The 11,194-nt window shown below is 46.6% G+C and overlaps 1 protein-coding gene across 2 annotated transcripts; it reads left to right on the plus strand.

Annotated features, from left to right (window-relative positions):
• Nucleotides 1–2,960: 2,960 nt before the first annotated feature.
• On the plus strand, nucleotides 2,961–10,038 carry SLC25A53 (solute carrier family 25 member 53). 2 transcript variants are annotated; one of them, XM_039487346.1, is made up of 3 exons: nucleotides 2,961–3,007; nucleotides 4,402–4,530; nucleotides 8,669–10,038. In XM_039487346.1, exon 3 carries the CDS (start codon nucleotides 8,692–8,694, stop codon nucleotides 9,601–9,603), a length of 912 nt encoding a protein of 303 aa, XP_039343280.1. In that variant the 5' UTR covers nucleotides 2,961–3,007; nucleotides 4,402–4,530; nucleotides 8,669–8,691; the 3' UTR covers nucleotides 9,604–10,038. The 2 variants fall into 2 exon arrangements, 1 of the variants encoding a protein (XP_039343280.1); XR_005584428.1 differs by lacking the exons at nucleotides 2,961–3,007; nucleotides 8,669–10,038 and adding exons at nucleotides 5,465–5,563; nucleotides 6,245–6,403 and having other exon boundaries at nucleotides 4,389–4,530.
• The last annotated feature ends 1,156 nt before the right edge of the window (nucleotides 10,039–11,194 follow it).

Consider the following 11,194-nt stretch of genomic DNA (forward strand, 5'->3'; position numbering starts at 1 on the left):
AATGCTTTTAAAACACATATGACGTTATTGAGGCTCTGTATGTGCTGTTATTGAGAGCTTGAGCATCCATAGGTTGGTGGAGGACAGAAGAACTTTCAGTTCCTTTGTAGTAGCAATATACCACTCGTGTGGAAGCAATATTAGAGCCCGGGTACCTTTGCTAGAGGATGCATTAGTTTCATATAAGATACATCTGATCTTAGCCAATTCAGTAAACATGGTAGCTCAGCTAGTTAAGTTCTGGGTGCTAAATGCAGTTTCTGTTCTTATACGGTTCTCATCATGGTATCTTGAGCAGCTGTTCTGTCTTAAATACCACTCAGATATGTAATGACGTTAATGGGATTAAAATAACAGTGATTTTGAAATTGTTCACTAGCCCCTTTTAAGATTGTTTGCTTTACAGGTTTCTTTGGAAAGAGATGAGGGTACAGGTAAGTTGCATGACTGTCATAGTAGTGACATTAAGAACCTTTCCTTACTCCACAAGGCACTGATTCACATGAAAAATATTATGCGGGGAGTTGGGAGAATCCAAAAGCTACTTGAAATGTACTGCCTGCCCCCCTCTATTGCTAGCAGGCACACCAGTTCTGCTTTAAACAGTCTCATTGTGCATAGGTAGAATTTAGTGATTTAGCAGCACTGAAAAGCACCACTTGAAAGGGAGGTATTGGTTAAAAATAGGGCTGTCAAACAATTACAAATACAGTAATTCCTCACTTAAAGTTGTTCTGGTTAACGTTTCGTTGTTACGTTGCTGATCAGTTAGGGAACATGCTCATTTAAAGTTGTGCAATGCTCCCTTCTAACATCGTTTGGCAGCCGCCTGCTTTGTCCACTGCTTGCAGGAAGAGCAGCCCATTGCAGCTAGCTGGTGGGGGCTTGAAACCAGGGTGGACTGGCAGCCCCCCATCACCTCCCCGCTCCCCTAAGTTCCCTGTGCAGCAGCTGCCCAGCAGGCTAGCAATTGCCGGCAGTTCAGCTCTCTCTCCCCCCACTGCCATGTGCTGCTCCTGCCCTCTGCCTTGGAAACTCCTGCTTGCTGTGCGGGGGAGAGGGGAGGAAGAGGGAGGCTGTCTGGGTGTCCCCTTCCCTCTGCTCCTGCACCCCGCTTACCCCATCTTCCATAGAGCAGGGGGGACACACAACAGGGCTCAGGATGGAGGAACCTTGCAGGCAGCAGCTGTGGTCTCAGCAAGCTGATCTAATTAACAAGGCAGTGTACTTAAAGGGGAAATGCGCATCTCTCTCTTGCATACAATGTGTGTGTCTCTCTGTCTGCCCCCTCCCTCCATTCCTGCTGTGTTGTAGAGTGAGAGTTAACCCTTCAGGGCTCAGCCAATTGCTAGTTCATCATTTAGCAGTAAGGCATTCCCTGGAAAATATCCCACCCTCTGACTCCTCCACCTCAACCAAGTTTCACAACCATCATCACTGTGTACCAGTATTAAATTTGTTTCTTTGTTTAAAACTTATTGTGTGTGTGTGTGTGTTTTTATATATACATAGTCGTTTGGTGAAAAAAAATTCCCTGGACCCTAACCCCCTCATTTACATTAATTCTTATGGGGAAATTGGATTCGCTTAACATCGTTTCGCTTAAAGTCGCATTTTTCAGGAACATAACTACAACATTAAGTGAGGAGTTACTCTATTAATTGCACTAATCAGTTTTAAACTGTTTCACTGTTAATAGAATACCATTTACTTAAATATTTTTGGATGTTTTCTGTATTTTCAAATATAGGCTGGAGGTTCTGGGCTTCAGCCCCCCTTCTGCCTCCCTCCCTGCCCAGAGGTATGCTATGTTAAAAAAATTGATTTTGTTTTCAGTTAATCGCAGGTGTTAACTGATTAATTGACAGCCCTAGTTAAAACTATAGTGCGTGATATTGCTTGGATGGGTGTGGGCCTCCACTGGATAAAAGAGCACCATACATCGGAGACCTATAGTGAGAGCAACTAGATGTGATTGGCAAGATTCCTAATTGCTTCATGGGGTTTCCCTGTTCAAAAGCAAAAGATAATATGTACCTATTCTATAAGGACATTCTTGTTGCCATACCTTTAAGGGAAACAGCTGCTTCTGGGTGACTAGACTCAGATGATGCAATCATAAAATGAATTTAAGAGGTGCAGATGTCTCGATATAGATTTGCATGTCCATGATTCTTCTAGTGAAATTAAATCCCTCTTCTCCCAATCCCCCTTACATTAGTTTGAGTGCAGTAGCACCACTCCATGCACATTGTGCTCTGTGCCTAAACTAAATCCCTTTTTTCCTGCATTTGGTTCCCAATTGGCCCTGTAGTGGTCTGAGCCCTTAAATGAATGTGAAAGGTGCATATTTCAAATTTAGCAGACAGTTCTCAAGTGAACTACATGCCACGTGCATACATGCTGTCATTTACTGAACATCATCAGCCTTCCGTGTCTTTACCATACAGTTCCTAGGAACATCATGTTGCAGAATGATGCCTTTAGGAAGGTGATATTATACAGAAGGGGAGCCTATAATATAAGCATGAAATGCCAGAAACTTGTAATTCTTCACTGCCTCTTACTTCTTGTACCCAGGAGTAATGGTGCACTCGGCTGTAGTTAAGAGATTTTTATAATTAGGCAGTGCTAAAGAACTGCACAACTGAGTGAAAGGCGCAGTCAACACAAAGCACGTCTCTGAAAACGTACCTATTCTCGTAACCCTGTCTGAACCAGAATGTTACCTCACTAATGGCAGAACTCTTGTATCCCTGCTATTTGATTTTTGCAGAATGAGGCAAACCTGAAGCTGTCTACACAAGAGCAATGTAATTTGCTACTTGCTCTCATTCTTTTTGGTAGGAGAGCAGATCTGTTTGAACACTAGCTGATTTTTCTGGACTCCACTGCAATTTATTGAAATTCAACAGGATGACTTCAGCCTACAGCAAAGGACAAATGTTGAGCAGGATCAACAAAAGCCTAACAATTTTCACCTAGAACATGGAGCAAGTCAAACAAAGTAAATGAGAAATGAGCTCATGCCAAGTTGTAATACATGTAAAAGTTTGGCCTGCTGTAAAAGCTGCCTCTCGGGTGATAAGTTCAGTCCCTACTGATGGAAGATTTTCCCTCCTTATTTTGCACTCTAACATCAAATTGCAAGTTCTCCAGTGCCCAGCATGTGGAGAAGGAGAAATATTTGAAGTGGTTGGTTTGTGCTCCACCCTTTCCCACTGGCCCAGCATTCCCCATAGTAAATCCCTCCTTTCATTTAAAAAAGTTTGCTGGTCCATGTGCAGAGGGCTGGAGAAAGCACAATCCCATGTCTGATCACATGCAGAGAAATCCTGTTAACTGGTTTCAGAGTAGCAGCCGTGTTAGTCTGTATCCGCAAAAAGAACAGGAGTATTTGTGGCACCTTAGAGACTAAAATTTATTTCATCAGCATAAGCTTTTGTGGGCTACAGCTCACTTCTTCGGATGCATAGAATGGAACACACAGAAGATATTTATACATACAGAGAACATGAAAAGGTGGAAGTACTTAACTGGATGTTCCTGGAAATTGCCCATTAGTGGGATGTGTCTGAGCCCTGACAAACTCGGACTTCAATCTAATTTATTAATATGATTCACAGTTGTTCTTTGCTCTCATTTGAGATCCAGGTTGCTTCCATTTTTTCTTGTCTGTCAGTATCTTGCTTCCATTGCTATAAATTAACATCAGAAATGAACCATGCAGCTGGTTCCTGCTAAAGAAATCAGAAATGCTGTCATTTAAAGCAAAATTATCCTGCATCTATGCAGACACAAAAATAGTGGCTTGGTGAGAGTGATAAAACCCCATGCCCAGAAAAAGCTTGGCCAGTAAAACAATTTCAAGGGCTAGTTTTAAAGCTTTTTGTATTAGTGGCTGATTTTGGATGGTCAGACCTCAGCAGCTAACACTCCAAAGAATTGATGAGTTGTAACCACATGTATTATTGTAAGCACTCTTTCCGGACAGTCTTCCCTTTGTCTAGTATGTGCTTTGTTGGAAAGGGGGGCTCTCAAGCTCTAACACAGTCTACAATTGACACAAGAAGAGTGTAGTGCTGAATCCCTGCAACCCTGAGAGTGAACTAATGCATTACAATCAAGGTAATATAATGGTTTCCATGCTGCTCCCCGACCCCACCCCTGAGCAGCCATTGGTCAGCTGTGCTCCAGTATGCTTAACTCACTGAGATCTTGCAGCTATTCTTGCTGATGCCTCAGTCCCTAAAGCATCCCAGTTGATAAGCTGTAATATGCCTGTCCCTGGCTAATGCTGAAGATATGTTCCTGAGTAGCAGTGAGGGCAACCAATGAGATTGTGGCAGGGCGGTGTCTCTGTGGAAAGAGGATGTGGTAACCTAGCCCTCTATTTCTCAGGGGCTGCAAATGACATAAGGTAAAATAAAGCTCATTCACCATCTGCAAAGGAGAATGAATTGAGAGCAAGCCAGGAGGGAGAGGCAATGTGTGTGTGGAAAGCAGGAACAGCTGGAAGATAAACACAAGGTAAAATATTGGTACAGTATTTCTAAAAGGGTTTCTTCTGCCTCCCCTTGGCTTAGTGATGTACCTTCCCCCCCCCCTTTTTTAATTGCTTAAAGAACTGAAGTCCCCTCTGACCCTTTTAAACAAACCTCCTAGAGATGATCCTAAGCAAACCTCATCAGTCCTTGATTTTTGATCGGCACATTCTCCTCTTAGCGATTTAGTGCATAAAATTATAAGGGTGTTTTTATGCTTTCCTGCCCTCAAATCTGCCTTTTGCAGAGCAGTCTGACTAAAATACCCAATCTGAAATTCATGGAGGAAAGGAAGGCAGAGCCCCTCCCCAGCCTTTGATGACAGTTGCTTCATGTGAAAATATATATATATATATTTTTGTCCGATGTAGATTAACTTTCTTATCCAGGCACTTCTGAAAGTGGCATCAGACTGTAAGGGATCACCAACATTGCTGGATCTGACTTCCCTTTCTCTTCCCCCATCCTCTTCCCCACACTGGTTCTGTGATTAGGGTGACCAGATGTCCCAATTTTACAGGGACGGGCCTGATTTTGGGAGCTTTTTCTTATATAGGTACCTATTACCCCTGACCCCCCTCCTGATTTTTTACACTTCCTATCTGGTCACCCTATTCTGTGACCCTCTGAAAAGGCTGAGGTTAGAATGGCATTGTGTGGGGTCCATATTCATTGTGTGGCATTGAGTCCGGATCAAATTTGCTCAGTTTATAAATAAAGTATGGTTCTTTTCCCCTGCATCTGGCAGTCCAAACAACTCAGTCTGGGATCTGAGTCAACTTACTACCCCAGTCACAAAATCTACTAGCTCTTTGCATCTTCACAGGTGATAAGACTGCAGCCTCAGCTGATATTATTTGGGGCAGTGTCAACACACAGTTTTATTCGCTATTTATTTGATACAGCCTGTAATGTGCTAGTATTTTCTAGACCCTGAAGAAGGCCTAAGGAACTCGTGGTCTAAAGACAGAGTGAGACCAACTGAGGATGGAGAACAAAAAGAGGAACTTCATATACAGGTTACCAAGATTCCTCATATGCTGCATGGCTGAAGTGGGATTTTGAAGAGGGACGTTGATATGGATAGGGTATGGGCCTTATGGACAGGAAGTTTGGTTGCCCCATGCCTAGGTACCCTTGAGGAAGAAGGCCAGAGGCCCAGACTCTGAGGGATTTAGGAGCCTAAAGAAGTAGAAAAGCTAGAATACCCACTAAAATTCCTAGAGGAAAGAAAGTAGAGCCGCTCCCCAGCCTGTGACAACATTGGTTTCATGTGCAAGAAGCTGACAAACAGGTGGGCGTGGGGGCAACATGAAGCCTGACATGGTCGTATAAGTTGGGGGAGCAGAGTTATACAAGCTGGAGATGCTGACAAGTTTAACTTTGATGCAGTAGCAGATTGGGGGGCGGGGTGTCCAGTGGAGGGATTTTTTTGAGAGATAAAGGAGTTCAGCTGCATTTTGTATGAACTGAAGGGGAGGCGCATGTGTCTGTGTGTAAAAGTAATATGGTAGGTGAGACAGATGCTGAGAAGGAGAAAGCAGCAGGATTTGGATCTGACCCAGATGTGTAGGGAAATGGAGGAGGATCCAGGCCCAGGGAGGATGGTGGCAGTGATATCAGTAACAGAGGAGAGGCTATGGAGATGGATTGAGAGGGAAGATCAGGAGTTTGGCTTTGGTTGTACTGTTTCCATCCAGGAGATGGCTGAGATGCAGGCTGAGAAGTGAGAGCGGATGGAAAGAGAAACTGTCCCTGCCCTGAATGTACAATTGGAAGCACACCCTCTGAGACAGCTATGTGCTGCCATTGTCACCCTGGGATTCTGCCAAGTGCTCCCATCCTGCAAAGACTTCACCTGACTTTAGTGAGTCTGTTTGCATGTGTGTGAAGTTGTGCAGCTGTCTTTGCAGGAGCAGGGCCTAGGTGTGTCACTGGTATCTGTCATGGCACAATTAGGTTCCCTAAGCAGGATGGTGAATAATCCTGGGGAGGAGTGGAATGCATCTCCCCCTCCCCTTGCTGGAGAGCTTGCACTCAGCCCACTTCCTCCCTGGAGTGACCTTCCTTGGCTGTAGCAGAGCTGCAGCAGGGAGGAGTTTGACCCATGGTGCTGAACTCATGTAGTTACCTACTAACTGCTAGAGTGGCAACCAGTCAAGTTTGTTTTTATCACTAATGGGAGCAGAGGGGGCTCAGACCACTCCTATGGAGCAGAGTTGTTGAGTCAGAAGATGCCACTTTGGCAGGGACTCTTCAAAGCAGAGACACCTTGCAGAGGGGTTGTCTCTCTGAAAACTTGGGCAAGGTGGAAAGGAAATAAAAAGAGGTGGGGTGGGAGGAGGCATGGTTTGAAGAGTTACTTGTGCAGCAGGGGAGCTCTGTTTCAATACAATTGTTCCCAGCAGCCTTTTAAATCAGCTTCCCAATTCACTGCACTCAGGTAGCCTGTGGAATAAGACTCACCCCATCACTGCAGGAAGCTTCTAGGTAAGCTCTCAGAAGATAAGAGGAAGTGATTACTACCAAAAGCTTTTTCTTAGGCCGTTCAGAGCTTCACCACAGCCAGAAGGAAAGTCTGCATTGAGCCAAATTCCACCCTGGGGTAACCTCCATTGACTTCTATAGAGTTGCAGCAGGGATGAGTTGGGCCCATGATGCTGAGCTCATTGTATCTATATGTCATCTTAGATCTGAAATCTGTTGTGGCAGCTGCTGCATGATGTGATTTTTTTAAAAGTGCCTTTAAACAAGATCCCACTTTCTTCATATCATTATTTGTATCGCAGTAGCGCCTGGGACCCAAGGGCCTGAACCAGGACCCCATTGTACTAGGCGCTGGACAAACAGACCAGTCCCTGCCCCAAAGAACTTCCAATCCAAGTATAAGACAAGACATTGGATGGAAACAGGCAGGTGGGGAGTACAAGGAAACAATGGGACAGCAGTGGGAAGTGTGGGGGTAAAACCCCGCTCCACTTACCATGTGAGAGGCAGCAATACAGCATTGCCCCCGGGCTGAAGGGATGAGCTGGTGTTTGCCCTGCCCATGCCTGTGCCCTGCCGCTGGACTGCTCAGGAGGAGGTCGCCAAGTGGTGCTGTGCAAGAAGCCCCCACACCCAATGCCTGTTCCCTCAACCTGCACCGTGGAACTGCAGTGAGTCTGCCATGTGGCCCTCCACAGCCACTCTGCCGGATTCAACCATATGTTCCCCACAGCCTAATGCACACTATCCTAAAGGCTGGGAATTAGAGGCCTGATCCAAATCCTATTGAAGTACAAGGAAAAGTTCCCCCAGGCATCAGTGGGCTTCGGATGAGGCCCTAGATGCCTGGGTTAGCTCCAGGTGGAAGGAATGTTTAGCTTCCATGGCACAGAGGTTGTGCCCTGGGATGTGACTGTACAGTACCCACCTCCATGGAGATCCAGGCCTCTCATTTCCTATACTGGCACAGACTTCAGCCAGACCCAGGGCTCTGTCAGGACAAACTGCCTGATGAAGGTGATTCTAGGAAGCCACACATAGTTAGTACAGGAGCAGTGGTAATCTGGGGTAGAGACACTGCAAAACCTTATCAAGCTACATAAGATACCAGACCTCCACAGAAAGGACCATTGGATTGATGTCTCTCTCTTGGGGATGATTGGCTCCAGCTGATTATAGGGTAGATGCTGATAACAAAGACACAAGGGGGAGCAACAAAAGGTACATGCTGGGACTTCAGGCTGCTGCCATGAGGCAGCTCTGCTGGAAAAACACATACGAAAGCTTTGCCCGCAACATGGGGAAACAAGTATATAAGGAAACGTTAGTGCTCATCCCATAGGAGAGGAGGGATAAAATGTGGCTCTCATGTTAGCAGAGAGCTGGGGTAAGACAGGGTGGGTGGTGGAGGAAAGACAAAATCACTCCTCCCACTGACAAAGGGACAGGGCAGTCAGTGTTCCAACGTGGCCTGGGGTCAGTGTTTGAAGAGGGGTCATTTCTTGTGAATTAGTTCTAGGTAGGAGCAAATTAGTCGACCAGACAGTAATACACCTTTCCAGCTGGTGAATAACTCTGACTCACTTGCCCCATAGCCTTCTTATAAACTCTTATGGGTTTTTTCTACCTGATCCTAGTGGCTAAAGGAGAAGGTCTCAGAATGGGGGACAAGGCCAGGATGCAGCACGGAGACCCTGAGAGGAGGGAGGAGGAAGAGAGAAGGTGGAGCTCCAGGAGTTTCAATGTAGGGGCCGTCTCCAGCTTCCTCTCTACCCTTATGACCTTCCCCATCTACAAGACCATCTTCCGCCAGCAGATCCATGCCTTTTCCATACAGGAGGCCATACAGCAACTGCGCCAGGAGGGCATGCGCCGCTTCTACCGGGGCCTCTTCCCACCACTCTTGTCCAAGACGCTCCAGGGAACCCTGTTGTTTGGCACCTATGACAGCTTGCTCCTTCTCCTCACCAGCAACCCTTCTGAGCCTTGCACGCTGGGGGAGCGGTGGACAGCGGGCTTCCTGTCTGGCTCAGTGGAGGCCTTAGTCCTGAACCCCTTTGAGCGGGTCCAGAATGTCCTGCAAGATGGACGGAAAGATGCCAGGTTCCCAAACACCCGCAGCATCCTGCAGGAATTCAACTCGTATGGTCTGAAGGAAAGGCTGATTGCAGGCTACTACCGTGGCCTCAGCCCCGTCCTGCTGCGGAACAGCCTGGGCAGTGCACTGTACTTCTCTTTTAAGGATCCCCTCCGTGATGGCCTGGCCGCGAGGGGCTTGCCTAGCTGGCTCCCTGCCCTGGTGTCTGGCAGTGTTAATGGGACGGTGACTTGCCTGGCGTTGTACCCTCTGAGTGTCCTCATTGCTAACATGCAGTCACAGGTTGTGGGGAGGGATCTCCTCGGCCTCCGGCAGTCTGTGTGGTCTGTCTGGGAGTCACACGGGAGGAAGCTGACCATTCTGTATCGGGGCGGCTCCCTCCTTGTCCTCAGGTCCTGCCTGACATGGGGTCTCACTACTGCCATCTATGACTTCCTGAAAGAGAACACAGGGCAGAAGTCCCAGGAGGAATAAGGGGAGAGGCCAGAGAACCATTGGCCCTGACATGTCTAGTGTCATGTCTCAGAGCCCTGAGGAGTTTGAATGGGATTTCGCTTGTTTACAAAGAGGCCCTGAAGCTCATAGTCAATAAAACTTTAACACACAAGCTAAAGCTCCAACCTACAGGTCAAAGGTCATTCTCTGAGGCCATACTTTCAAGATCAAGGAGCAACTTCGGGGAGGTGGGAGGATCAAGGGGACTTAACCAATCAGAAAGGTGCTTGATTGTTTGGTTTTTTTTAAACAGCCTTTTAATAATCTGGAGTTTCGTGTTCTGTGGCCACCAGGAGTGAGCCAAACCCTGCCTGCAAAAGGCTGATCTGATCATATGTTTATGGCGGTGCCTGTGCTCTCCTAGTCTAAGCACAGGCTGGAGAGTCAGGTGAGCAGGGTTCTGTTCCGAGCTGTGCCACTGTGACCTCATAAAAACATCTAATATCTTGTGCCTCATCTTTAAAAATAGGGATCATAGTATTTTCCTGTTTAAGTGCTTTGAGTGCATGGGTAGAAAGTGCTACAGAATTGCAATGTGTTCACGTATTATTGCAAACCATAGATGAAACATGCACTGTCCCTCCTATAAGAGAATTTCCCTCTACTACTGCATGTTCATAATTTCTTGAGCAGCCAACTGAGCTAAACCCTAGATGCCAAATTCTGTTCTTGCATTTGCACTTGTGCCTCTGATTAGTTCAACGCTCAGGATACGGAGAACAGGGGAAAGTGGGCTGAGGTGGTGAAGCTAGGCCATGCAGTTTAGGTTGGCTATTCATAAAGGAAGAAGCTGGTGGAGCTGCTAGAAGGCAGGCTCCTTCAACTGGATTGACCCGAAGCACGAAGCAGAAAATCGTGACTCTCCAGCTAATCTCTCTGGAAGTGGCAACTTATAGACTCCTGGGTGAATTTCTGGCTCCATTCTAGTCAATGAGATTATGAGAATTTGGGGGGCAGGATTTCAGGCCATGTGTGTTTTAATTGTCAATTCATGTAGCTACAGAGAAGGTTGGGGTGAAGGTTATGGTCACAGCTGGGTTCTGCAAGCTTTCATGATCCTCCAAACATCCTTCCAGAGTTCAAAGCTGGGCTTGGCACAGAACCGTTCCTGCTATATGTGAAGGGTGATCTGCCTCTGCTAACTGCCAATGCATGCCCATGGTGCTGTTAGATCGGTCACAGCCTTTGCTAGTACTGGTCAGACAACATTGATGACTCCCTTGCAGAGTAAGTGGGGTGGGCATGTAGCAGTTCCACTCCTTCCTCTCTGAGAGATTCCAGGTGGGTGTCACTGAGTCATTTCTCTGCCTCTCGGAGGCTTCTTACATGCCAGCATCTATCCTGACATCACTCCTGTTCAACTGGCAGGCATGTTGGCTGGGAGAGGGCATGAAGCTGTGCCCTGTTGCAACACGAATGTGGAGATGACCTTGCAGGGGGGCAGAACGTGCACTGAAGATGTGACAGATGATGCATGAGAACTTGTTCTGCTCAGAGATGAAATGCAATGTCAAAAAAATTAAATTTTTTTGTTAGCCTGATTAAATCAAAGACCCTTTAGACCAGATTC

The sequence above is a fragment of the Mauremys reevesii genome, linkage group 9 (assembly GCF_016161935.1).
Source record: "Mauremys reevesii isolate NIE-2019 linkage group 9, ASM1616193v1, whole genome shotgun sequence".
NCBI lineage: Eukaryota > Metazoa > Chordata > Testudines > Geoemydidae > Mauremys > Mauremys reevesii.